This window comes from Musa acuminata, chromosome BXJ2-1 (assembly GCF_036884655.1).
Source record: "Musa acuminata AAA Group cultivar baxijiao chromosome BXJ2-1, Cavendish_Baxijiao_AAA, whole genome shotgun sequence".
NCBI classification, from domain to species: Eukaryota; Viridiplantae; Streptophyta; class Magnoliopsida; order Zingiberales; family Musaceae; genus Musa; species Musa acuminata.
In genome coordinates this window covers 5199667-5213665 of record NC_088338.1, presented here as the reverse complement: position 1 = coordinate 5213665, position 13999 = coordinate 5199667, and the positions used below count along the sequence as shown (strand labels likewise).

The window sequence follows — 13999 nt, the reverse complement described above, 5'->3', positions numbered from 1 at the left end:
GACTTTTCTTTTTATTCTAATTGAATAAGTAAACTCATTTTATCTTCACCGTAGAAAATAAACTAAATTTTCACTGTGGTGTTAAAGAACTAATTCCAATTTGATGTGCCAAAAATGTAGCAATCGAACAAGATGTCCAATGGTTTTTTTACGAGGACTAAGCTTGTATTAGAATAATATGGTCTACTCTCCCTTTGTGGCTCAAAAAAAGAAGAAACTATTTCTTATTTTTGTATCTTAAGCCTCACAAGAAAGGAAACTACTTCCTATTCTTGTATCATTAGAGTGAGTGATGGTGGGTGTATTCCAACACCTAATACTATCTAGATATAAGCTAAATGTAACCTAAGACATTGTCAAACTTATGGGGGGAAATAAAATGTCTACATGCTTATTTTTAACTCACCTTTTTTTTTCTATGACCATTTCAATTAGTATACTCTTCATTTGAAAGAGTGAGTAAATGCATGTAGGATACATATGTTGATATTATCATATTAAAAATAGTGAATAATCTTTCTTCTAAGTGAGAAAATGTGTGTAGAAGGCAATTTTCTAGTCTCCTTTGGATCATCTAAAGGTGAATCCAAAAAGATATCTTCTCTTGTTGTTTTTAATATAATGTAAATTGATATGATACTCATAAATACATAAACATATTACGATCTGATGTAATCCCGATCGAGTTCTATATATATCTTGGACATACATTTCAATGAAAAGAGAAAGGAAATGGTTGTCCATGATGGTTTATTATTATTATATTCTGTTATTTTTTTTAATGTTTTTGAGTATTTTTCTCATGGGTAGTATGTATGGTGCAGAATTTACCCCATTTTTATTTGTTGATAGTTTTTTTATTTTATATTTTCATCATATAAAATTTAAAAATATTTTTGGTTATACATTATTTAAGGGAAAAGTAACTTAAAACAACCCTATTCTCGTGTATCACAGGTTAATTTTGGGTTGACAATCTTATCTTACAAAACGTTTAGTACTTTGGAACCCATTGGATGGCACAGGAATATCTTCGGTGTACCTTTTTTTATTCAACGAAAGTATTATATGAATATTAGACGTGCATCTATTTTTGGAACCTCCATTTATTTGCAGTGTATTTTCGAGAGTCTTTCGTTCCTAATAAAAATTGATTATTTTATGTTATTTATGAGTTAAGTTATCTTATTTTTTTCTAACAATGACATTTTGAATGTTTTATTTCTAACATTTTTCTTACTATGCAAGTTAAAATCTAGGTTGACAAACGGATATTGCTTGGGTGTCACACATCTTAAGCAATCCCAGTTATCCCACTTATACGAGATAAGAATCGAGAGTCAAATATAAATATAAATATTGATCATAATTTAATAATTTTATTTTTTTTATTTTATTAATATTCAACCTCATATATGTCGATCCCAACTAATTTGATTTTTTTTTGCTTTTATTAAATAGGAACTATCATAATTATTCTTCCGATACTAGAATCTCTCTCTTTCTTCACCCATCACAAGTTAGGGGCCACCATGAAACCCTCAAATTGTCTTCTAAATGCATCGCCCTTTCATGTTATACCCAATAACACCACTTGTGGTGCACTTCAACATCTTGAAGTCATCCCATCTAAAGCGACTCGCTAATGCGAGCAAGCCACATCGATCATCACTAGGCAAAAAAGAAGTGTGGCCGCTACATGCTCTCTTGTTAGGTATATTCCTCGGTTAAGCTTTCTCTTTCTCTTTACTTCGATTATGATCTCAAGAATAGTTATGTCTCGGAAGAACAACAACTTGGTACTTCAAGCACTTGATCGACCATGTGAATTATCTTCATAATTTAAATATTATTCACGAAACAACTAAAATAATATAAATATTAATCGATTTGAGATTAAATCCTGTCTTCAATATTTATCCTTTAAAAAAATAAAATTTACATGTGAAATGTCAATATCACCCCCAACCCAGTGAGGCTCCCATCACCATCAGTGACATGACCTCTTCTCTTATCATTTAGGTTTTTTGTGATGATATCTCTCTCTCTCTCTCTCTCTCTCTCTCTCTCTCTCTTATCATTTAGGTTTTTGCTTCTATCTCTCCCTCCGTTTCTTTTATTTCTCCATACTCCGTTCCTTTTATTTCTCCATGCGTCTCTGCTTCCACTTTGCAAAACCTAAATTTAGTCTTCTATGTTTTAATTCCATGCAAGCAATTTCATACGCTTTATGATTCTTATTTTTCTTATCATAATGATGTGCCTTCGTCATGGAGTAGTGGTGTCAACCTCAATAGACCAATTAAAAATGGGCAAAGGAAGAGGATTGGAGAGGAAAGTAACACCGTGAGCTTACCATAACCATATGAAACCCTTTCTATCGGATCATTAGGGATTCTAGTATGGTTCAAGTCTATCGACTCGGGTATGATAATAATATACTATCGACTCGAGATGACTTTCATTGAAGGTCTCAGCTAGCTTAGTTAATAAAAATATTAATAGTTTATTGTAAGATCGTAGGTTTGAATCTCATCTTCGCCGATTACCTTTTACAAAAAAATAAATAAATATTTTACATCATACTACTTACCACAATATCTTGCTAATCGATATTTGTAACAAGCGAAAAGATTAATGCATGCACTAAAAGTAGCTAATTTGGTATAAAATTAAAAGAACGGGTTATTATAAGATAATCTTGCAATATAAAGAGAGATTTTATATCCATTGATTTGTGTAAATCTCGTGATACATAATATTGAATATTCTTTAATTATTTAGTCTAAATTTAATTAAGGAAATTAGTCTTGTCAGCACAAAAATATTTATACCCTCAAAACTAATCCAAATTAGTCAGAACAAACAAAAAAATCAATGTCTTATAATAAGCGTCAGAGTCATATCCATCCTCAAAGATTCGTCCAAACCAAATAATTGCTCGTCGAAGATCAATAATAATTATCATCGTCTTTTCAACATCCCTTCAACGTGCAAAACATATATTGTCTTCTCATTTCCTTGGAAGAAAAAGATAACGATGGCTAAGAAGCCAACCACCATTGCCCTTGGAGCATTTCTACAACGTGTAAACGCATATGTTGTCCTCATTTCCATGGGAGAAAACAAGCCCGTCATTGTCGTATGATGTGATGCCACAGGAACGCTGTTTCATAGAAGCATACCACATCGCCATGAGAACTTCGTGGGAACGCCAAATCGCATCCGCGAAATGGGAAGAAGCCTTCCCGGATCAAGCTCTATAAAGTTTCATGAGCCCGGCATTTCGTCGAACAGGATGGCTCGCCTGGCCCTCCCCATCAAGCTCTTCGCCCGATGGCTGCTGCCCTTCTCCGGCGGCACAGCTTCGATCGGCTCCTCGGACTGTGCGATTTGCCTTTGCAGGATGGAGCGTGGTGAGGAGACGCGAGAGCTCAGATGCCGACATCCGTTCCACAAGGCCTGCCTCGACAAGTGGCTGGAGCAACCGGGGAGGTGTTGTCCGGTTTGTCGGGAGGATGCTGGTGCAGGTGAGAAGGCGTCAGAGAGCAGGAAAAGAGCTGAGCTGCGGGATGGTGGCGTCATCGTCTTCTTTCCCTGGGAGGAGGAGGACTTCCGCAGTGATGCGTGGTGGATAAGGTAGGGTGTGGTCGGAGTACGTTTGGGTACGAGCAGTGTGTGTGTCTGTGTGTATCTTAGAATTATGGGTTGCTGAGCAGTTGTGGAACTTGACGTGACGGAATCTGTAGCCTTCTTCATCATGTTAACGTGTGGGAATTATGAAGCTTACGAAGCTGTTATGACTTCTTCTTCATCTTCTTGCTTGTGATACTTACGAAGCTCATGGAGTTGTAATCAGTCATGAAGGCTTGAGCTCACGAGTATATGATGCCTTCTTCAGATTCTTCTTCATCAACTGCTACTTTAGATTCTTCTTCCTCTTCTACTCCTTGAGACTTTGTTTCTTCTTTTTCTTCTTCAGAATCATTGCCTTGGAATTGTTGTTTGTGTTGTTGGAATTATAATTTGAGCTCGTCAGATCTCATCTCCTTGATCTCATCTTCTCTATGTACTATTATCCTCTTGTCTTCTACCTCTTTTTTCTGTCTTTTTTCATCGACAATTATTTGAATGAAGACAAACAATTACTGTTGTTGCAATTATTGCTATTGTTATTGCCACGATTACAAGTTTCTTGGACAAAGTTTTAATACAGTTCTTCAATCATGAGAAAAGAGTTACACAACAATCAGCAGAGAGAAGATTACAGATCATATATATATATATATATATACCATTCAATTTGTACAAAAATACGAACACCTGTAGACCACCCCTCGATTTCGATGACTTTGGACATCGTTTCTGCTTTAACCGAAGAAGGTAGACAGCTGCCGCAGTTACTCTCTAATCACCCATCCACAAACAAGAAATGAACAAGAATTGAATGTCACGCTCACGGTTACTTACAAACAAGAATTGAACACAAAATATCACAATACATATCTCTGATGAAATGGATATAAACAAAAAACAAAACACGTAAAAAAAAAATCGCAATACACAACTCCCTAATCGTTCACCAGGCTTTGTGATTCTCTGATGGAACTCAGTCTCTTGTACATCTCTGCACACGAGCTGGCAAAATCTAACATGGCCCGGAAGAGCTCCGGTAGGTGTGTTTTGAGGCTGGTTAGTGACTTGTCCCTCACGATCTTGCATTGCTTCCTATATGATTCTTCCGACGCCCTCAGCTTACTCTCTGCATTGTCCACAACTGCCTTCTTCTCCGACACTAGATCCTGTTGTGTTGCTCCTTCGACTGTCTCGGGATTAACCTCATCAGAGGATGTTGCCGTGATCCTCTCCGTGTACTTGTGATGCCACACGTCAAACTCATGTTTCTTCCGCTCACAATCCCTGTGGGCATCGTCCCACTTCAACTTCAAGTTTAGCTCTTCGACTTGACACAGCATGATGGCCTGCACTGCTCCTGAGAAGGTACTTAGGCTGCTCTTGGCCCGATCAACTGGAAGATTCTCTAACTGGTCATGCCATGCATGCAGCAGGGTCTTGATCAGAGGATCGGCTTGCTCCGGTGGAGATGATGCGTCCTTCCTGCTGCTGCGCTCAATTGGAACAACGTTCAAATTCAACCACCTGTTTAGGGCTTTGATATAGTCTTTCTGATTACTCATGAGTTTGTCGAACTGTGAATCCCACTCTCCAACCATTTTCCAAAGCTGAACAGTTCGATTATGATGTTGTTTACTTGTCTCCCTGGGAGCAAGTGGAATGTCAAGACCTCTGATTTCCTTTATTATCTTAAGCTGGCTGCCATGATGGAAGCGCATGGTCTCCCACATCTTAGCCATCCTGACAAAGAGGCAACATTATATTGATTTGGCACATGAGAAACATTTGAAGTCAAGCTCAAGATACGACTAAAGAAACATGTCATGCTTTGTGTACATCAATCTAACATGACTACGAGGCAGCACTTTTCACAAAAAAGATGATATCTCGCTGTGTTTCTGTGAGAACATTGTGATGCAACTAAAGTAGTCTATGCAGCATTAAATGACCCAAAATCACCAGACCCAAAACCGTGTGTATTTTCTCTTTATTGAAACGACAAAGATGAACAAAATATCAAAAACAACAGATGATATGGTATAAAGTCCTTTTCTCATTTTTTTTAAACCAAAATATGCCAGCGGCAATGCCATGTCATGACCTAGTCAAACATATGAACCCAAAATGTTACTATTGTTGTAGCTAAAACCATGGTCAAAACATAACTCATGCTTAAGCCGGAAACTTTGCCAGGCTCCCAGTGTAGGCTTCTTCGTGAATTACCCATCTTTGAACATCTACATCATATGGCTCTGAACTTAGGATAACATAGCAGGGTCAGCCATTGGAAGTGTAAAGGAAACTTCGTATTTGTTCTATATGAAATTATTCATATTTTTCCTTTCTATGAAATAAAGCCATATCAAAAGAAGAAAATAAAGTGAAGATACTAGATAGCTCAATTACTTCCAATTATATGATGTGAATGAAAACAGGAATATGATTTTAACCTACATATATAGAAAAAAAAAAAAATCTAGCAGCCCATATCTTTGTATATTACAAGTAACTTTAAAGCAGGAGAAGATACATAAGGAATAAAGCATGGAGATAGACAAACAAAGAGCCCATTGACCTCCAACAGTCAAGAGGGAAGGAAGCATAGACAACCAGCAAAATCATAACATTTTACTTGTGTTAGCTACCAAAGAGAGAAACTTGAGAATCTTATATGGCTAGTTCTAACGGTGAATTTGAATTAGTGTTTTCTGAGTTGTCAAGATCGGTTACCTCTATAGTAATCCAATTTAAACATATTTAACTAGAATACTACAACCTCAGAAATTTTATTGGTAACTGCAGAATGAAAGAAGTGGTATGAAGCAGGCGATTTTCTAAGATGCTATGGCTAATTTGACATGTATACACCAAAATGATTCAAAAGCTCTTAATCTGATGGAAAACAACACCAATGTGTTGCTTGTATGGAACACACTAAAAATTGAATTGCATAGTACTAAGAAATGGTAGGGATCTCATAAGTACCTTGCAAACAACATGTGATTATTACCTAATAATGGGAGAAATGCAAATAACATTCGACTTGCATGGTCCAATATGTAAGTCATGGAGAAGAACAATAAGAACACATGATAAACATGCTTAGGATCAATTATGAAGAAATATTCTTATTATGGGAGCAAGAGAAGTTTCTCTTATTATTTAAGCTTCCAGAAATTATACGTACTTTGATAGATTTCCTTCATGAATAATATTTTCATCAATATCTTTATCATATTGAAAAATTGATCCAAGAATCAAGATATCCAAAATTTCGACTTATTGATTTTTTTTCCAATCAAACTTAACTATATCTTATTACTAAGATTGCATCTCATATATCTAGTCTTAGCTCTACTTAATTTAACTATATCGTATTACTAAAATAATATTATCTCAAATAAAGAACCTCTATTTTGTATATAGTAAGTTCATCCATTATCAACATGATTCCCTATTGCAAGTTTATGTGTCTCTTTGGGCTTAGTGAGAGAATTGGTGAAACAAATATAAGCTCACCTTGCCGGATTAGTGACTGAGTCTATTTATATAGCAAGACACAAAGTAAACATATTGCAGAACAAATGGTTGAAGAATAAATATGTTGCAAAATGAACAAAGGACAAAAAATAAGTACATCAAAGGCATAAACATGAATGAAGCAGATTATGTCTACAGCTGATTTAGATACCAGGGCGGTGAACACTACAAAATGAGATATTCAATATTACTCTCATTAATGGGATTTTGAAATTTTATCTGGAATGATCCCAAAGAAAATGGGGACTGCTTCACGTATAATTGAGACTAGATCTAAATATGGTTGTCATACTAATGGGTGTCCAGCTTAACAAAACAAAACAGGGAAGAAGGATCACAAATAAGCATGTGATGAGTAAGGGATAAAAATTGTTCAACATGCTTAGGATAATAAGATCATAATAATTACTGGAAAAATCCTATACATCAAGCAGATTACAGAACAACACACAATCAAGCAGACCACAAAACATTACATGATGAGCATGTCCCATGGGAGAGCAACTTACCCATTAACAAGTTCTTTTAGCCTTGGATATAGTTGATCATCACGAAGACGGTTAATTTCTGAAACTGTTGAATCCATTGACTGCATATCAACTATGTATCTCGTATGCAGATGGCTTACAACTGATTTGATTTTTTCCAATGCCATCGAATTTGCCCCATGTTTCTTTTGCTTATTCAGCAAAGCTAGCTTTTTTTGATAATCAATTTTCATAAGTTCACCAGCCTGTATCAAGAGTTCAATCGATTATGAGATTCAACAATAAACAAAACTAAAAAAGGACTTACAGCAAATTATATTACTTTCTATAAATGTTCTTTGGAAATTGTTTCTTTATAAAAACTTCAGTAACATAGGAACAGGTCAGAAGAAAAATGGTGTACAAAAGGTTCAGAGGACCAACGGGCCTCCATTTTTTTATTTCAGTTTTGAGCTCCGAGGAGCTTGGTGTCAGTTGTACTTGCATTTTGAGCTAATATAGAAGTTTTCTTTTTCAAAAAAAGGAAAATGGTGTTAATGAATCCTGAAGCACACTCTCAAAACTAAAAATAAATTGGTAACTTATCTATCTTGATGATGCAAACAAGCATATGTCATTAACAAGCTGAAACATAAGAATCATCAGAATAGAATGTTACAACTTACAAGCCAAAACAAAATCTTATTTGGGATTTTATAAAAGTATTACAATGATATTTCCATCAATCACGAGTTTATAAACATAAATAGAAATTTTAAAGTAGAGTCAATAAGTGGCAATCCATATTATGAGTGTTAAAATGCAACCAAAGACTAGCATTCTTTGTCACTTGGAAAAATCAAACATGAAGGAAATAGCATATCTAAAATGCTGGTATACCTAGAAAAACTATAATAAGATCATCAGAAATGTCACTTGAAAGATAAGGTAAAGCAATCATTGCAAGTTGGAGGCAGTAATAGGCTAAGTGAAGTTTCTTACGGTGGTTCTTTTATGTCAATAAGATGATTTTTTTTCATTTTTGATAGATGTCACAATTGTTTTGTTTTGTTTCTCTTTCTTCTACTCACTCCCTTTCTATTAGTCTCTCTTTCCCCTCCTCTGCCTCCTCCACCCCACTGCCTAGCCATCACCTTCTCCCCACTCCACTGGTGCTACTATCTTCTCCTACCAATATGCCTCCACCTCCACCTCATCTTCCGCCTTAACATCCTCTTCTTCCTCCTTCCCTCATTTCTCTTTCTCTCTTCCTCTCTAGCATGGGTAATCTGGCCACCTACCAGTACACTTGACTTAGATTTTAATCCATGGTGTGGAAGCTCAACTTTTAACTTCTGTGTTGTCACAGAATAGTCTCTGTCAGGTTCTGGATGACGTTTTCTGACAGAGGAAAACAACAATTTCAATCCCAATGATCAATTATAGTGCGAAAATTCAATTTTGTAACTTTTGTGTTATCACATAACACTGACACGTGTGTTAATCCTACAAGGCTATAAGTCAAGCAACAGTCTAATGTCAGCTTATTTAATTTATAAAAGCAAATATAAAAAGGTTTCTTATTATGAAATTTTGTTATAATATTATGATAATTACATTATGATTAACCAAAATTAAACAATAAAATGCATAAAATTGACTATCATGGCTAGAGAATCTAAGTTCACAATCCTACGCATCAAGAATTGGCTTATATACTTTAATGAACTAGTTTAATACTTTAAATTAAGGAGAGAAATGAAGAAGAAAAGCCAAACAAAAGGGAATGTCCTTGCTAGCTACATTTAATAAAGATTTGTTGTTAACTTCAAGTAGAAAAGTGAAGGTCTATTGTAAAGCTGTAAATCATCCAGCACAAGTTGCAAGAGCAATAGCATCCAACAAAATCTAAAAACAAAAATTTAAAAAGAAGCAAATATTGACAGCAGGTTTACCTTAACTTCATCATAAAGCTTTTTCTCCCATGCAAGCATCTTATCCAGAATGGCTGCATGAGTTTCCCATTCTTCATTATCAAAATCATCCTTAATAACATCTTGAGACAGGCCTTTTATTGAACGATTCCATGTAATAACTCGCATGAGTATTGCTGAATGATCAATGTGCCCTGAATATAGAATTACTGAATGAGTAAAAATTATCACACGAATGCTAAATGGTAAATGACTCAATGCCTACTCAGGAACAAGTGCCATCAATGACCAGATATTTGGAATGGGCTGACTAAAACAACTCATTTCATATGTGAAGTCAGCATAAAAAAGTATTATGAACAAAGAAATGCACAAGAGGAATATAATGCACTAAGTGTAACTAAAGGTAACATGAACTCCATAAGAACTGCAAACAAAAATTGACACTAGCATGATAATTGGTTGTGTGCAACACAAACAATTCCAATTATAATATTCTAGAATCATCAAGTATTGTCATTAGTCATTACTCATGTTTAAGATACATGCAGCATGAGAAATATGGTATGTGTCTGGCAATGATCCCACCCAACATGCAGGAGAAGTTTATCTATGACAAGGCTCTCTTCTACAGCCTCCTCAAAAGCACCATGCTGTCAAATGGCACCCCTTCAAGGACATCCTCTGCAATTGGCTGGAGTATATGTTTACATCACAAATGCACTACCATCTACCATCATCTAGTTCCCAATGATTAATCTTCCATTTCTTGATGATTATTGAGGACCAAGGAAAGAAAAATGGGTGATGATGATGCATACTTATATTCTTATTAGTTCATCATATCAAGATTTGATTATATGTCCTGAACTAGTTTCAACAGCCATGTATGCAATTGAAGAAAAAATCATTTATTTATTGAAGTCCCAGTTACACTCCCTTTCCATTTTTTTTATAGACCCTTAAGTACAAGCAAAAAGGAAAAGAAAAAAATTTTGGAAAGAATATAATTTAAAAAATGCATCAATACAAATCAATCATTTATTCTTTCCTTCTTCAGGGAAGATAATTTTTCAATTTTTTTTGAAAGATAATCTTCCTTTGTAATAATATATCTTGGCTTCCATATTAATAGAATGATGTAATATTCCTGTGATGGAATTCTCAATTAAGATTTGTGATCTTCAATCAAATGAAATTTTAGTTTCTGCCATTTTTCCTCATTGTCTTTTTTTATATTCTCTTTGAACAATCCACAGAGCTAAAGTTAAAAAAAAAGGGTAAGAGGTATTGTCATGTGGCAACTTATGTTTTTTTTTTTTTTTACAAAAAACCTCATCTAAAATATTAAAACGATTCCAATGAAAAGGAAAAAATAACTAAAGTAAATTAAATAAACTTATTCAATTAAAGTCCAATCCAGATTGACCATGAACCCAAAAGGATTTTGGGTCGCTTGTCTTCTTTTTACAGGTAGGATAGACACAGGAAGTTTTTTGAACTCCATCACCAGAATTCATTTTGGTTCCCTTCTTCCTAGGGTCTTTGTAAGGACATTAGCAGTTGTTATTTTGATAGAATAGCCCAAGTTATTTTGGTATCCTAGAAAACCCTAGTTAAACTCCTAATTTAAATTATAAGACAAAAAACTATGAGAATCACCATAAAACCTGGTGTACTCTACAGAGAATAATCAAAGTTCTTAATGTTCTTAAAAATGCATGCAAATTTATTTTAGCTGCATTATAAAACCAAACAACCTACAAAAGCTTCCTACCTTAAAACAATGACGGTTTAGACATCAACACAGATTATGCATTATTATAATATACAAGTAAGTAACTTGAGGAGAAAAAAAATTAAATATTCAATTGGTTGCAGCCGAGTTATCACCACAACTAACTATTATTGAGGATTCCTTTATATGATCTTCCTTTTCTTCCATTTCCCCTTTCTTATTATACAAGGATTTGTTATTCTTTAGCAAAAGGGTGGATAACAAATGACAATGATTCATGGTACATGATAACCAGGCTTCAAAACGTAATTACTAAATAAGTACATTCAAAGTGAGAAGAAAGACCAAAATGTGTTCTTGTTGAAAGACAAAGTAGAAAAATGGCACAGACAGAAGCAAGAAACAATAATTCAAGACAGTTAGTTGCCAAGGATTAATTTCGTCCAATGTTTTGACTTTCTGCGATATATTTTTTAAATGTCTAAAAATGTTCAACAGTAAGCAACTATCCTGAAAATGGGGCACAACGATGAACGTTTAAGACATACTTAATCATATATGAGAAAGATAGAGGTTTGGAGTAAATTGCAAAATTGTGTGGATGATAAAGTTCTACAAGCTCATGTTAGAGAATTCATTTTTTTGTCAAAGTAACCTCAAAGAGAAGAAACAGGATCAATCTCACCAGGCAGATATCAATAAATTAAAAATAGCAAAATTCAAAAGGTCAAAGAGGCTTGCCTCTGTTGTCGGCAAAATTCGAGTGATAATGCATCCGAGTGGCCTCGAGCATCTTTGAAACCTCGTGAGCGCTCTCCGATGCCTTCAGGAAATGGTCATCCAGCTCATTCAAAATCTGAATCAGATTGACACTAGGAGCCGGAGTTTTGCTCCTCTTCGTTTCAGATGCTCCAGCAGACGCAGCATGCTGGTGGTCCGCTGAACCGCCATGCTTAACCTTCTTGACTTGCTTTGACGGTGGCGGAGGAGAAGGTTCATCGACAACCTTTGTAGGCGTCGCTTGTGTTTCATCACCAGGAGCTCCATCGGTTCTCACAGGAGATGGAGGCGCCCTTTTCTCCTGCTCTGTCTCTATCGTCTCCCTCCATGTGGTCTCTTCCGGCTGGCTAAGGTTGGGCGGTATCATGTGATCGTTTGACCCAAAAAAATAGGCCCAGGTTTCGGAGGAGGGCGGCGGAGCCGGCGGAGCGGGTTGAGGTTGAGGTTGAGGCTGAGGCTGAGGCGGCGGAGCAGGGGAGGAGCTCCTGGCAGCGGAATGATCGTCATCGGCGTGTTCCGCTTCATCCTCCTCTCGGATCGAGGCATCGGCGGGGATTTTGCCGAGGGATTTCTTCTTGGATTTGGAGATCGCGAAGTCAGCAGGCATGCTGGCGGAGCGCTGGATGGGGGCGGCAGGGGAGGTGGATGAGTCGGAAGGGGGAGGAGGGGGAGGCGGAGGGAGTGATGGCTTCATCCCAACGGCGACGGAGGAGGAGGACGAGGAGGAAGAAGCGGCTGCGGCGGAGGCATGAGACTGACCGTGGTCATGGAGCTCGCTCTGGCCGAACTCGGAGAGTGCAGCGCCGGTGTTCTTGAGGGCGACAGCGTAGGCGGCCTGGGCGGCTGCGAAGGCGTTGCGGGATGCGACGGCGTCCCGCATGAACAGCTTCCGATTCTTACACCGCACCACCGACTCCTCGTTCTCGATCTTCGACTGCGCGCACCCCATCGCGGTCTCTCCGCCGCTGCCGAGCGCCCCAACGCGGTGGTTGGTTGGCTTTTCCTTCACGATTAAGAGAGAGATATGTAAATCTTTTCTTCTGCCCTTACGAAATCGGATCCTCTCCAACCATTCTATTTACAAGACTCATCATTCGTCGTTCCTGTCAGCGCTCCGATGTGAGATCACGTAAACGGTCAGAGTATGTTGGACTGGAAATTACTGATACTAGTATGGTTGGAGAGGATCCACGGACGGTCAGTTGGAAGAGGGCGACTGGGGAATAGAAAGCCCGGAAGATATGTACAGTCCAACGAAGTAGGTGGTCATTCCACGTACGCATACTGCTGTAATTGGAACAAGCAATTAAATATAACGTGATTTGATCATCTGATCGATCGAAGTGCGTTTCCTAATTTAATTATATATTTTTATAATTATTAAATAATATATATATATATACACTAAATGATTTTATATTGATTTTATAAGATCTTTATTTTTTACTCCTTAATCATTGTGTATTAAATATCATATGTGTTGAATCTCGGATTTTGATGATAAAATCAATTGATAATATTTATGATTTAATCTGTGTTTTGAATGACGTATGATGCTTCGATCAGGGAGAGACAATTAAAGTAGGAAGAATCATGTTAAGTTGGAGAAAAACATATTAGAAGATTGGACGTCGAGTTGAATGATCAATCGACGTATTGACAAAAGGCTTCGGGTCATAAGTTCGGGTATCGGGCCAAGAAGAGCGGATATTACGTCAAGGAAATCGAAGTTACGGAGGTCAACTTGTCGATTGGACAATAAGCCGCAAGAGAGGACGATGAGTCGAACAATTAGACGAAACGTCGATGAACCAATGACGTGTCGGATAACATCTAATAAGCTTAGTATTAATTGTCTAAATTGAAGTAGATTTTGTATGCATGATTAATTATGATAGCAAGAC

General features: G+C 36.8%; 2 protein-coding genes across 2 annotated transcripts; one reads left to right on the top strand and one right to left on the bottom strand.

The window, feature by feature from the left end:
- The first annotated feature begins 3232 nt into the window (after positions 1-3232).
- Positions 3233-3643, top strand: LOC103983480 (E3 ubiquitin-protein ligase RHA2A-like). Its single transcript, XM_009400697.3, has one exon. The coding sequence runs from the start codon at positions 3233-3235 to the stop codon at positions 3641-3643; it is 411 nt and encodes a 136-aa protein (XP_009398972.2).
- A 790-nt stretch (positions 3644-4433) lies between these two features.
- Positions 4434-13110, bottom strand: LOC135598565 (protein ALTERED PHOSPHATE STARVATION RESPONSE 1-like). Its single transcript, XM_065092584.1, has 4 exons — positions 12057-13110; positions 9599-9771; positions 7686-7909; positions 4434-5376 (listed from the first exon to the last, which is right to left on the bottom strand). Exons 1-4 carry the CDS (start codon positions 13042-13044, stop codon positions 4572-4574), a joined length of 2190 nt encoding a protein of 729 aa, XP_064948656.1. The 5' UTR covers positions 13045-13110; the 3' UTR covers positions 4434-4571.
- Between the last annotated feature and the right edge of the window lie 889 nt (positions 13111-13999).

Coding starts and splice junctions, on each gene's coding strand:
- LOC135598565 (XM_065092584.1), bottom strand. CDS start 13,044: ATGGGGTGCGCGCAGTCGAAGATCGAGAACGAGGAGTCGGTGGTGCGG. Junction 7,910..9,598: donor AGCTTTATGATGAAGTTAAG/GTAAACCTGCTG, acceptor CTCTTGATACAG/GCTGGTGAACTTATGAAAAT. Junction 5,377..7,685: donor CTAAAAGAACTTGTTAATGG/GTAAGTTGCTCT, acceptor CCTCTTTGTCAG/GATGGCTAAGATGTGGGAGA.
- LOC103983480 (XM_009400697.3), top strand. CDS start 3,233: ATGGGAAGAAGCCTTCCCGGATCAAGCTCTATAAAGTTTCATGAGCCC.